The sequence below is a fragment of the Corvus moneduloides genome, chromosome 15 (genome assembly GCF_009650955.1).
Source record: "Corvus moneduloides isolate bCorMon1 chromosome 15, bCorMon1.pri, whole genome shotgun sequence".
NCBI classification, from domain to species: domain Eukaryota; kingdom Metazoa; phylum Chordata; class Aves; order Passeriformes; family Corvidae; genus Corvus; species Corvus moneduloides.
In genome coordinates, this window is record NC_045490.1 from 17,920,360 (window position 1) to 17,934,211 (window position 13,852).

General features: G+C 52.7%; 1 protein-coding gene across 4 annotated transcripts in view; it reads left to right on the forward strand.

Annotated features, from left to right (window-relative positions):
* Window positions 1–13,852, forward strand: part of SIL1 (SIL1 nucleotide exchange factor) — a 111,764-nt gene that overhangs the window by 6,179 nt on the left and 91,733 nt on the right. Inside the window, exon 1 of one of the 4 annotated variants that reach the window (XM_032125335.1) lies at window positions 2,671–2,699. The exons of 2 other annotated variants lie outside the window; for them this stretch is intronic. In XM_032125335.1, the coding sequence (XP_031981226.1) occupies window positions 2,686–2,699 (14 nt within the window). In that variant the 5' untranslated portion in view covers window positions 2,671–2,685. Of the gene's footprint in view, window positions 1–2,670; window positions 2,700–12,858; window positions 12,948–13,852 lie in introns of those variants that run through there. One more of the 4 variants, XM_032125334.1, reaches the window with a different exon arrangement.

The following is a 13,852-nucleotide window of genomic DNA, read 5'->3' on the forward strand; positions in this document are numbered from 1 at the left end:
GGGCTGCATTTTCTGTATTCCTGTGCTTTTTGCCTGATGTTGCTGTGTGCTGTTAGTGCTGTGGGGTCCCAGTGCTCGTTGTTGCTGCAAGACCAATAAGGCAACGTGTAATAGATCCCCTCTTGCCACAGCTGCTCGTTTTAATCCTGTGACATGCGGGCGTGAGCAGTCCCTGGTTCACAGAGCAGGAGCCTTTCCACAGAGGAAGCTCTGCGTAGGCTGGAAGTTGACAGTTTTCAATAATTATATGCTGAACCTTCTTCCTATAAATAATAGATACACAGGCTGATGAGAGCTACAGGAACTTGTCTCTCAGTTGCTGCTCCCTGGCATGGACAGCAGCTGGGAATCTTCTACTGTTTTCCTGTAAAATGGATCCAGAGGTGCCCTTGCAAGGTTTTCTTAATTTCCAGCCTGCTTGTAGGCTGACATGCTCTGCTTCTCTGGAAAGCCCTGCCTGCCAACACCTGCAGCACACCTTACCCCAGGGCTTGTGCTGATGAGAGCTCTGAACCTCGGGGAGGTTCAGCCTTTCCTTTGGGGAGGTTCAGCCTTTCCTTTGGGGAGGTTCAGCCTTTCTTTTGGGGAGGTTTGCCTTCTTGCTGGAGTCAGTGTGTGTGTTGGTGCATCACCATGGAGATGAGGCCACAGGAGCTGCAGGGCACAGCGTTTTCCAGGCTCACATGAAGAAGGATGCGGTAATGGGCTCCGCTTATTTAGGGAAAATGATTTCTTGGAGTAAATAAATCGTCAGAGAACACTTGGCATCACCCCAGGTGCTATTAAGGAAAAGATCTCTTGAAGCCAGAGCTGTGAGGTTCGCACAATATTCACTTGCTTTGAACACTCTGCTTTGGGGTGTTCCACGTCAGGCGTTGCCGCTGTGCCCAGCGCTGACTCACTGACCCGCTTGTGCTCCTGCTCACCCCGAGATAACAAAGCTCCTGTTGCTTTTCTCCTCCCTGGGTATGTATTTCTCATCCTGCCACAACAGCACCTTCCTGCATCCCTTTCCTTGGCCACTGAGTGTCCAGGCTTTCACTGCTTCCACTGGTTACAAGGCTTCACTTGCCGTGACTGCTGCTGCTTTGGCCGGGTTTCCAGAGGACATGGAGGGTGTGTGGCTGCACTGAGCTCTGCTCCGTGCAGAAACACCTCTCTGCGTTGACAGATTGTGCCAGCACACCCCAAAACCCTGTCTGCTCGTGCTGACACTCTTGGGGGGTTGGGGACACTGCCCTTTCCACGTGCCTGGCCCTGGCACACTCTTTCCTTGTCTAGTTTCTGGTACACAGAACCCTCCCAACACGGTGTGGAAGAGCCCTGTGGCACCTCTCTGCCTCATCGCCTCCACGTCTCATCCCAGACTTCATCTGTAAACATCTCTTTGCCCTTGCTAAAAACTCTGTCTCTTAATTTCTCTCTGCAGGAGTATTATTTAATTTGTAACAGTTTTAGGACGTTATTTGAAAAATCCGATATGAAGCTGTATTTCATTTACTGTAATGATCCACTAATGCAGGCATATTTCAAAGGCAGGCGATGCAGTACTGCGAGGTTTAATTAAATTTTGTTTTTCAAGTAAGCATCAATAGACAGACAATAACAAATGGTGGACAATATGCATACAGAACAAAGTCTTCATTTTCCTTTTGAAGACTGTGGAAGTGAAAATGTATAGCCCTTAAAATGGACCTGGCCTGCTCACAACTGCTGCTTTAGTGTCGTTAACTCACTTCAGGGGGAGTTTTTTTTCTTACTCTGCCTTAATTAATTTTCTTGCTCTCTTCCTGCCCAAAAAATAAACTGTTACACTGTGGAAAATTTCCAGCAGGAGCCATGGGTGATCTAAGTGCTTCTGCAAGTTCTGGAAGTAGTTTGGAATACCATGTTGTTACCTAATATGTGATGGCTCCTCCAGATGGGCCCTCCTCAGGGTGACAGAACAGAAGGGCTGGGTGTGAGGTTCCTGTCTCTGGGAACTGGACATGGCATGTGCCAACCTTGGAAAGGGAGGGAAAGATGGTGGTGCTGCCTGCAGCATGGTTGTACTCAGAAATCAGCAAGTGTCTCTGGAATGCATTTTGTTCCTTTTCTCCCAGCGAGTGTGGGGTAATGAAGTACACAGTGTACGTGGGGAGGCTCAGGAAGGGTGTTCCACGTCAGCAGGAGGCTTCTGGGAATCATCCCAGTACTCACAGCGTGGCACTTGGGCACGTGTTCTTGGGGTAAAGGAATTCATCAGTGGTGCTGTAAATGGGCTCCTTTGTTCAGATTTGAGGAGCAGGGTGAGATGGGATGGCTGAGGCAGATTTGGTTTTCTCCACATGTCTGGAGAATTTCCCGTTGTTTAGGAACAGAACCAGAGTTTGCTGAGGAACCCGGTGCAGCTGCTTTGGACTCCCACAGCACTCCAGCCCTTTGATTCTCTCTGAAATCTCTCACAGTCAGAGAGCTGAAAAAAGCATGAATTTTTCAGAGGAAGTTTCCATTCAGAGATGTGAGTTCAAGCCATGTCCTGGGTTGATGCCTGAAGCTTTGCCTGCTTAACCTGCCTTCAAAGGCTGGGGGCAAGGGCTGTGCACTGCTCTCCACCACTGAGCTGGGCTGGGTCACAGTCCAGAGAGCTGTTGGCTGGAAACTGGAGTATGCAAAGGCTGGGAATCTGTGGGGACCTGACTCCTGATGTCTGCGCAGCTGTAAGTGCCTGAAAAGCATCGCTGTAAATGACAGACTTGTGTCTGTAACCTCCTCCTCCTCCCCGGGATCTCGGTGTAACACTTCCCGCGTTCCAGGAACAGCCTGTGTTTTGCTCCTTGCTGGAAGCAGCGCCGCGAGTCCTTTACAGCTCTCCTGGTGCCTGGGGCGCCTGAGTGTTGTGTTCTGAGAGGCTCCTGGGAACAATGATCCTGGCCAAGGCTCCAGGATGGGGTCCTGTGCTCCATGCCAGTCCGTGTGGCTGGAGAGGAGTCCTGGTACAGATAGGAGGGTGTCTAAATATAACTCGTCATCAGGCATCGGATGCTCTTTAAATAAACTGGAAAAACCCCACACAGCTGAGGTTTGTACTGGCCCTGCTGATGCCAGGGGGAATGCCCCGTGCCTGATTCCTTGTTCTTCCCTTGTTCCTTGCTTTAGGCTGCCAGATTTCCCGTTTTCTCACTTCATTTTGTTGATAGGCAGTGTCGAGGTTCTGCTGCTGGAGTTTGGGGCAGGAGGTTGCTTTCTGGTGACTTGAAGCAACATCTCCAGCTTCTCCTGTCCTTCCTTTGGATCTCCTGCCTTTCTCTCTGTGGCTGCTCTCACTTTGCCATAAACTAACCTCCTTCCAGCCAGGAACCTCAGGCCTCTTGCAGACTCACTTTTATGGGGCCATTATCCATCTTCTGTAGGAGGAGTGGCTTTCCTGGCTATGGCAGGGCTCAGGTGGCTGCTCCCAGACGGAGCCCACTGGAGCATCTGGAGCCAGCGGCTGAGCCCTGGGCTGAGGGATGTGCCCTCTGTGCAGACCAGGGAATGCTTGAGCTTGGTCTTTGCAGGAGCAGGTGAGTGATTTGAGATCCTCACAGTGCTGCTGGCATAATTTATTCCTGCAGATGTGCCCAGAGCAGTTTTAGGGTTTTTTTTCTGCCCAGCAGAATCACAGAGAAGGACATGTCCAGGTCCTGTGCTTTAGTGGTTCTTGTAGGACTGTGCAGCAAACGGGACCTGCGAGGGGCCTCAACACAAGGGCACAAGCCCAAAGCATGGGAAACTGCAGTGGTGCTTGGGAATGAACAAAAGAAAAGGGCTCTAGGACTATTTAAAAGAAAAAATGAGTAATCTGTAATTCAGTTTTGAGGGAATTCTTGTAGCAAGGGAGCATGTGCTGGCTGGGAGGGAGGAAGCACTTGCTCAGACAAGTGATAATCCATTGCAGCACATTCCAGACACTTGACAGATATTGGCCTTCCTCAGGCCTCTCTGGGATGAGCGAGGTGCTGCGCCACTGGATGAGGAATGTGGAGTTTCTGGACTATGCAGAGTGATAATTTAAACACCAAATCCTTGCTCAGCATGGGTACTGCTGCTGGCTGCCTGGCCTGGGGTGCTGCACGGGAGCTGATGGTGCGCTGTGAGAAGTGTGCTGGGCTCCGCGAGCACTCGGGGCTGACGCCGGCCGGCTCGCTTTCTTGGATTTCTGCTTCGGAGTTTGGCAGCCGTCTGCTTCAGGGAGCACAGTGGCCTCATAAGAGTTTATTTGATCTGACACATGACAAATTGTTTCTGCTGGCGGCTACTTGAGGCGCAGTCTGTTCGCTGGCAGCCGTGGCTCTGCGGGCACTGGGAAGTGGAGGAAGGCAGGCCTGCCTCCTCCTCTTAGGGAACATCAGCGCAGGGAGCGTTGCTGTAACCTCCCTGCCATCCCAGCCTCCCTTTGGCTGGTGGATAATTGTGCTGTTGGCACGGATTATTAATGATGTTTGTGTGCTGGGTGTGTCTGCAGGTGCTGGTTGTGGCTCCTGCGGCGTGCTGGCTGCGGGGCAGAGGAGAGCCTGTGTTCTGGAACCAGACCCACTTGCCATTAAAAACGCTTTGTTAAGTTGCTTTTTTTAGGACACCCTTTTAGCTCTGCAATGAGGAGCAGAATATTACATTCCTCAGCAGAATAAAAAGTACATGTCCCCTGTGAGATAGTGTAAATACATTTTATCTGTTCTATTACCTGCAGTTTTCTGAATATGTCCCCTAAGCATTTTAATCTTGTTTTCCAGAGTTGTCTCAGAGTGAGGAATCGCTCCTATTTGCAACTTTGGGAATGATTACTTGTTCATTAATTTCTTCCCTTTCCTGCTGTCCATCTATTATTGCTTCCAGGAGAAAAAAAGCCTCTCCGTAAATCTCACCCACAACAGGGCTGAGTGCCTGATTAGACAGAGAGTTATGTGTGCTGGGAACGTGTTCCTGAGAGCTCATCCTGGAGCCGTGGATGGAGCCCTGGGTGTGCTCTGGCTCCTCTGTCCCCGTTCAACGCCCTTGGGCACGCAGAGCCCGCCAGGTGCCCGAGCTGGCTCCCTGCTCCTGGCCCTGGGATGCCCAGCAGGCAGCACGTGCCAGGCCAGCCGGGCACACCTGGAGCACACCTGGAGCACACCTGGAGCACGGTGCCGAGGCAGGAGGCTGGAGGTCAGGGCAGCTCCAGCACCCGAGCAGGGCTTTGCTCCTGCCGCGCTTTGCCTGCAGTGCCGGGCTGCGGTTACGAAACGGGAACGAGACGGGACAATGAGGAGCGGTTGCTGCTGCCACGCTTTTGTCCAGCAGCTAAAAGCCCGTTCAGAAGGTTCTGTGGAAGCGTTGTTTGCTTTGGTCTTTTTTTGCTCTTTCTTTAAGTACAGACTTAAAAGAGCTGGAGACTGGAGGCCACTGTAATTATTATTTCTTCCTGAATAGCACAATAAGTGTGCCATTTGTTCCATAAATGACAGGGTCCTTGCCTCGGAAAACATATGCGGCCTGTTCCCACTGCTGTTCCCTTTGACATGTGAGTAACTGCCCCTGCCTGCCTCTGGGTGCGTGGAGATTTCTCACTCCTTCATTGGGGTCGGTGCCAAAACTTGTCTTGACATGTGACGTGTGTGGTCACTGGAAGTCACTGTGGAGGCTGTCACTGAAACAGCCTGGATTCACAGAGCAGCTTCATTTAGATGGCAGCTGATGGAGGAACTCTGCAGAATAGTTGGGGATGAAATCTGTGTGCAGAAGGGGACAGCTGAGGTCTGTGGTTGTGGATTCAAATATGCTGCTAGCAAGAATTTTTCTTGCTTCTTTCCAGTCCCGTGAGATATTTTTCTCTCTCACGGAAGATATTTGTAGAGTTGTATAAACTATGAACACCTGCGACCTTGCAAAACCTTTGTTTATAGTACAGAAAATAGAAAAATATTTTGACAATGGATGTCTTAGGATTTTAGCCAATCACATCAAGGGGTGGATGATCCTGATCCTTTGACCAATTAGACTGTGCAGAAAAAAGTCTATAAAAGAGTTGTAAAATAATTAAATGAGGGAATCTTGCTGCACAATTCCTGCCTGCTGGATCTCTGTTCTCCCTACCACTGTGGGATACTGTGACATGTGGTCATCAAGTGAGAAGCTCAGACATGCACAGACAGGGTCTGGCAGACCTGTGGTGGATGTGCCATGTCCCCACCTGCCGTGGCACCACCAGGATGCAGAGGCAGCTGCTCAGGATGTTCTGGTGTCCCACAGCAGAGAGGAAGGTGCTGCAGATGCATCTTTGATCAGAGCTGAGGGTGTGCACAGTAACAGCCTGCTGCTCACTTCGAGCTCTTGGCTTTGCCAATCATCTTACAGCAAACACCAAGACACGGAGAGTGAAAATCTGTGTCCTTTGGCTGCTGCTTGGGTGTTTGCAGAGCCAGCAGATGCAGTGGCAGCCGGGACTGCCAAAGGAAGAACCCTTTGTGGACCAGTGCTGCTCAGCTATTGAGATATGCCAGTCCATGAAGTGGCTCTTTATAGGGTATCTCACCAAAAGGAGTTTCCTTTTGAGTGTCTGCATCTCCTACTGTTGGTCTGAGCTCCAGATGAGAAGCAGTGCACTGACTGGAAGCTGCTGTGGTTACAAACAGAGTAATTGTCCCTTAGAAGAGAAAATTGTGGAGGAAACCCACTCAGTTCTGGTCACATCTCTGTTCTCCTCCTTCCCCAGTGCAGGTTTTAGACTGGTGTGGCTGAGGGGCAGTGGGATGGAGTTAAGGTACTGCTTCGAGTGAACCCCACAGCTCTGAGGAGCAGGGAGTGTGGTTGTGGAGCTCAGGGGGGACCTGTGGACCGGCAGCTTTACTCCCTCCTTAGTTCTCTCTCCATAACCTGTCAGTTCAACTATCCATGGGGCAGCTGAGCCTCCCCTGCGGTGGCTGCTGCGATTCCAGCGGCACGCGCGGGTCCCGTGGCGGCGCAGGCATGCGCAGGAGTGCTGTTTCATAACCTCTGCTGGCATTCGTGACACGTTCAGAGACAGGTTCTCCACTTAGTCAACGTTTTCTAAGGATTTAGGGCTGAGGAGCTCTTTGAAGCACCGATGCAGCTTGTTCTGCCATGACAAGGTGGAGATGAACGCTGGCGTGGCTTCCATTCCCCAAGGAAAATGCTCTTTTGCATGGATTGCAAGCTGTGGCTCTGCTGCTGTTTGGGGAGACCAGAGGAATCTCAGAGCCAGGCGCTCTGTGCCACATCAAAGCCTTCCCGTCTGAAGCTGCGGTGCTGGGGAGCTCCAGCTCCATGTCCTTCGTGTTTGGGCAGCAGAAGGAAAGAAGATCCCTGAACCAGGAGTCACTTGAGGGATCAAAGCTCTGCTTAGCAGAGGCTGACGAGGCAAAAAGCCAGGATGGCAGCAGGAAGGACACAAAGCCTGCGGAAGATCTGGGCCACCTGATAACAGACCTCCAGAGGGGCCTGTGAGACCTTCTGCTCTGCTGGAGGAGCGGGGCCAGCATCTCCCCCCGAGGAGGCAGGCCTGCAGTGTCCTGGGCTTGACTGGAGCCATTCTGTTGTGCCTGAGGGATTGTTTAATTAAAAAGAATGCTGCACCATCACATTTCAACTGTTTTCTCCATACATTGCTGCAAGTAACATCTAAAATAGCTCTAAAAGGCAACAAACCATTCCCCAAAGTAGGGGTGGCAGACGAAGAACAGGAGAGGGAAGGAATTATGTTCTCTTTCAGCTTTCTGTGTCTGTGCATTTGCTTCTGCATTTGCAGCCCTTGGGGCTCTTTTTAATTTAAATTTCCTTAGGAAAAGCCCTGCTGAAGGAATGCTGCCTGCAGTGGCTGGCTGTTCTGCTTTGGCTTTGGCCTGGAGAAGCTTTGATGGTTGGGGAGCAAGACTAGCTTTTCAGTCTTTGTGGGAAATGCTGGGGCCTTATTCCAGGTCCTTGTGCCAGTCTGGCAGCTCCTGAGTGGGTTTGACCCACGAGGTGGATCCCACTGGGAGCTTGCCACAAAACTGGAAGCACGTGGGAGCCCAGCCAGGGCTGGACATCCAACCAGGCACCCCATGCAATTAATCCACAGGCTGCTATGCCATGTTATTCCTGGCCACGTATCCTGAGCACGCAGGGGGCGAGCCCCACGCTTGCTGCCCGTGTGCCATCCTGCTTCCTGCTGCTCCCTGTCCCCCGGCTTGTCACGGGGAGTCAGAGCTGTCACCACTGCCTGGCGCTCTGTGGAGAGGTGAGAAAATGCATTTTTCATAAACCTCACAGCTCACCGCTCCTGGCAGATCGATAGGGCAGCTGGAGCAGTCCTTGGCGTGCCCGCTGCCGGGGCACCTCTGTGCCACGTGCTCTGCAGGGAGCGGCAGGGCGGTCCTTGGCTTGGCAATCCCCATGGGAAACCTCCAGGCTGAGCTGGGGCTGGCAGGGAGGGTCCTGGCTGGGACAGGCTGAGATAGGGCCATGGGGATGGATGGTTGTACTGGGCTGGCGGTGTGGTGCTGCTGTGGGAGTCGTGTGCCGATCCATCACCGCTGGGTTTCTGTAACACTGAGCAGGAATTTTGCATGGTTTCTTAACCTCTTAATTGAGCCTCTTTATAGGGAAGCCAGCATTTGACAGGGGAAGGAGGTTGTTATTCCCTGTGAGAGCCACGGGTGAACAGCAGGAACTTGGGAAACACAAAAAGCTGTTTCCAGAGAGGCTGGGAATAAGCCAGTTAATCTCTGGCAATTCGTGGGCCCAGCTGCAGTGGGACATCAGGGTTCTCTGGGACCTGGTTAGTGCAGCATATGCTTTCTTTCCTGTTAGATTCTCCAAGCTTGGGAAAGCAGAGGGGGTAAAAAACCACACTGAATGCTGGCAGACTCCTGGGTTAGTGTGAGCAAGGTGTCACCTTGCAAATAGAAACTGATGAAAAAGGTAGATCTGAGTGGGGGGAGAAAACATCACTTATTCTATGTGCTGTGCATGGGAAATTGCAGCAAGGAATAGGAGAAAGGCAGGAGGAGAGGTGTTTTCGACTGGGCTTTGGGGTGGTGGGGAGGTGAGGAGGAAGGGGAAAGCTGTTTCAGGCGGTTGAGGTCAGACAGCTTTCAGAAAGATGTTTGTCCTGAAGGTCCCTGTGCATCTCTCATCTCCTGGCAAGTCCTAAAGTCTTAAATTGGTGCAAATCAGCACCAGCGCTCTGGTGGGGACTCGAAGGTCCCTGCCCGTCCCAGAGCTCTGTGGAGCGGGAGTGTCATGTGGAGTGCAGACAGCCACAGAGCCCTGCGAGAGCAGCTGCCAGAAATTCAGATAGATGCACTGCTTATAAATAATAAATGATAAATTCAGCCTCTGATCTCCGAGGCACGCTCTGCTTCTGTACACTCCATCCTGGCAGAGAAGATCCCCCATCCCGCACTCAGTGCTCTCTCTCTGTCGTGGAGGCTCTGGGGGGTGCTGGGGATGCACGGGCTGCAGCTCCTGGAACTGGGGTCGTGCTGAGCCACGGTGGAGCGTGGCCCCTTCTGCCACCAGCACTAATGAGCGTGGCCCCTCGTGCCACGGTTGCTAACGAGGGTGGGGAGGGCGAGGGCAGCCTTGCTCAGGCTTCAAACCACCGAAGTACAAAGCTGTGCTCCTGCCCTCTGGGGAGCAGCGTTTTGTGTGAATGCTGCTTGCTGAACGAGTTAATTAAGTCAATTTAAATGATAGAATAAACGATGCTTAGTGTTAAACTGTGCGACTTGTATAAGCAGCAGGGTCAGGGCTGCTGTGGCCGGGTAGAAGGGGCGATTCTGGCTTTATCCAAGCGATGCACAGCAACCCCCTCCTCTGCTCTTGGGGGAGCTGTGGCAGTGCCGGTGAAGCTGCCGGTGCCGAGAGCTGCCCGTGCCGTGCCCGGGCACCGCTGCGCTGTCTCCTGCTGCTGGACACATCCCTGTCCTGCTCCCGCTTGCGCCGGCACCTGGCAGGGCTGTCGGAGCTGCGTTGGGTGGTGTCATGGCCAAGCTGCTGCTCGAGGGGCTGATGTGAGCTGATGGATGCACAGGGAGCCTGGAGGGGTTATTAATATTTATTGTTGTTATTTGTTAGCAGCAGTTACAAAGGTGGCACCACTGCTCGGTAGATGCCGGGCTCTGTAAACACGTGTTTGTGCCGTGGTGATCCTGCTCCTCCCGCCCTGTGCCCATGCCACAATTCCCTCCTGTGTGCTGGGCCCAGTTTGGAGCGAGGCTTCTGCTGCAGGTGGGAGCAGGACCTGCTGCCTGTGCTCAGGATGGGCCCAGCCAGCCCAGTTTATTCCTGTAAACCTCAAAGCGTGGCTTCCTTGCTGCGTGGGTCCTCTGTAGGCAGCAAGAAGGTGTTCCCACAACTTTTCCCTTTGTGTAGGAGTGTTTTTAACATGCCAGAGCAGAGTCCTGGTAGGAGTAAATGATGAGGAGCAAGCAAGAAGAATAAATGGGGTTTTTTTAAGCGATTTCATAAGTGACATGAATGGGATGGTCTGCATGGCAGCTACACCCTCTCCACTGAGATCCTGGACGCGTGAGGGTGCTTGCAATCGAGTGCTGCTGCTCGCTGGGCTGTCTTTTACCTGTCTGGGGCTTCATGCCCAGGTGGGACCCTCTGGCAGGGCTTGGGGCTCTCACTGTAGTGGGCGCCTCTGTGGGGCTGGAGGCACAGGGGTGCTTTCCTGAGGACAGGATGCCTGGAGGAGCAGAGCTGCTGAGATCATCCCAGGCATGCCAGTGTAGCTGTGCAGTCATCGAGCAGGAGGGACAGTTGGCCACAGGGTGCTCCTGAGGAGCACCAGCAAACATGAGTGCTCCTCACAGACCTGGGGACCCTCTTGCTCAGAGGAGGATGATTTCAGGTCAGGTCAGCTAAATTTCCTTCTCTTTCTCCATGGCACTGCACATCACTTAGCCTGTCACGATGGGCTCAGCCGTGGATGCCACCCATTAAAAGGACATTGTGTGTGAAGGAGATCTCAGCTCGCTGTGATTGCACTCTGTGTCCTGAGAGCCCTCTCCAATCCCTCAGCTCCTGGGCACAGCTGGCTGGAGAACACTCCTTGAGCTGCTGTTGCCCAGGAAACTTTCCCTTCAGCCGCAGAGGCTGTGAGTGCCGGCACGTCTTTGTGCCATGGTTCAGCTGGAGAGTGCTTGGGCCGTGTTCCTCGAGGTTTTCCATCCTTGGCTGGCTCTGCCCTGCACTCAGCGAGGGAGCTCTGGCAGTGGTTTGTGCTGGGAGACACACGATGTGCTGGTGGTGCTCCCATCGGCGCTGGCCATCTCGGCGAGGGGTGGCTGGATGGAAACCTGGCCTGAACTAGTTAATCTGCAGGCAGTTTTGCAAGGCTGTAATACCCATCCTGCTCCCTCAGTTCATCCCTAGATGGGAACAAGGATTAGCTTATTGGTATTGTTTATTCTTAGAGATAATTGGTATTTTTGTATGAGCACTGGTGTGGCAGCAGGACCAGGGCAGTGCCTGTCCCCTGTGCTGGCCCTGCTGAGGCACCTCTAATCTTGTGTTTGGTTCTGAGCTCCCATGGAAAGAAAAACATTGAGGGGCTGGAGCATGTCCAGGGAAGGGAATGGAGCTGGGGAAGGGGCTGGAGAGTCAGTGCTGTGAGGAGCAGCTGGGGGGGCTCAGCCTGGAGAAAAGGAGGCTCAGGGGGACCTTCTCCGGGAGGGGGCAGCCAGGTTGGAGTTGGGCTCTGCTCCTAGGGGACAAAGGACAAGACAAGAGGAAATGGCCTCCAGCTGTGCCAGGGGAGGGTCAGCTTGGACATCAGGAGGAATTTTTCCATGGAAAAGCCATTGGAACTACCCAGGGAGATTTGGAGTGCCCATCCCTGGAGGTGTCCAAGGAAGGGCTGGAGGTGGGACTCAGTGCTCTGGGCTGGGGACAAGGTGGGGATCAGGCACAGCTTGGACTCAGTAGCCTTGGAGGTCTCTTCCAACGTAAATGATTCAGTCATTCTGCGTCCAGTTGGCTGCAAAGCCAGAGCCTGATGACCGGGCTGAGGAGCTCCAGGATGTCTGTGTGCTCTCCTGGAGCAGCAGATCAGAATTCAGATGAGGCTTCAGATGGATGTGTTGGAGTGGCACAGGACAGGCAGCGTGGGCTCTGTGCCGGGACATGAGAGCGTGGAGCGCTGGCAGCAGCAGGAGGCATTAATGAAATCCTCTCCTGTCGCTGGCTGCCTTTGAGCTGTCACCTGTGACTGCAGGAGCTGTGTTCCCGGGGCTGTGCAGGCTCCCTGATGCACAGCTCGAGCAATCAGTGGAAATGTCCCTGCTAATGGGCAGCACAACTCTGGGGCTGTTGTTTCTGCCGCCGCTGGTGCAGACAGGGATTTCTGGAGCTGTGGAGCAGAACCTCCCAGCCAGCAATGTCTCCTCCTCTGACAGGAGGATTACACACAGGAATGGAGACTTTTTGGAGTCTGACCCTTTACTCTTTTCCTAGTACCTGGTTTGCTTTGACAAAAGAGGATTATTAGGAAAAAAATCAGCCCCTCCACTCTGCACAAGGGGAATCTGTGGCCTTCCTGATGCGGTTTTGGTGCTGCCCAGCTGCTGTACATGAGTGCTTCTGGATCCCCAGAGATGCCCTCAAATCCAAGCAAACATTCCCTGTGCAGGTGGGGTCACCATGACCACCCTTCCTGCTTTGCAGGCTGCAAGGGTTGTTTCTGAAAATGCATTGTTTGCACAGAACATTCCATGTGGAAATCCTCCCGTGCCCTCTGCGTGCGTCTGTCTGTAACGAGGTGTCAGCCTGTGCAGGCTTCTCTCCAGGAGCTTCAGAGCCCCGTGTTGCACATGTTGGCTCCTCCTGCCTACCTGGGACCGAAGCACGCTGCTAATTGTTGTGCAGATGTCATCTGCCAGGCAGGCAGGAGGCTGGAGGCTTGGAAGAGGCTGTGCTGTCATTTGCTACCAGCCTCCTCGGTACACGTGAGCTCTATTTTTATTGGGAGTGTGCGTTTGCTTTCAGCCACTGCTTTGTTGAATGTCTTTTTCTTTTTTTTTTTTTTCTTTTTATTTCCAGGCTTGCAGATAAAGTTTGAGGGATACATCTATTTTTCATTATTCCAGTTTTGCTGTTTGTTTCATAACTGACAAAAACCCAACCAAACCTAAAAACCTGTTTCCTGTGCGAAAAGCAGCAGTTTGTTCTGAGGTGAGAGGGAAATGTGTGGTCACCCTGAGACTGAGGTCGTGACTGTGGCACTGTTCAGAAGGACATAAAGATCTTCTGGGAGCAGATGGAGTTTGAGCCTGTGCATTGTGCTCTGGGAGTTCCAGCTCAGGAGCCTGGGTGTCGGCTGTAGCCTGGTTTTGCTTGGCCACGTCCCAGGAGAGAGATGGAGGCTCTGGCCACAGGTTGTCTCTGCCTGTCTTATGGAAACAGGGAGCTTTTCTTCTACTCCAGTTCAGGTTAATAGGGGCTTGTGGGTCCTTGAGGTGGTTCTTTGACCCTTCAGAAAAGAGGAGACACTGAAGGAGGAAATGGGAGGTGATGCTTTCCTGCCTTGTGTGAGTTAAGCAGGGGAACTCATTGCTCAGGGATGCTGTGGGTGTCAGAAATCCAGATCTGCTCCAAAACCAATTAATGGGGAAAATCCAGTTGATGTGGTGGAGATGGCTCAGAGGTAGAGGCTGCTGTTGAGGAAGACCCTGGCTCAGGAGTTTTTGGAAGATGCAGAAGTATATCAGATGTATTGTTATCTCTGCTCCCTGCTCTGTCCCTCTCCTGTCCACCACTGACCAGTGTGATGTGGTGGGCTGTCTTTCTTTTTTTTCTGGCAAAAACCAAGCAGGAAGAGGAGGAAGTAACATAATGGAGTGGAGAG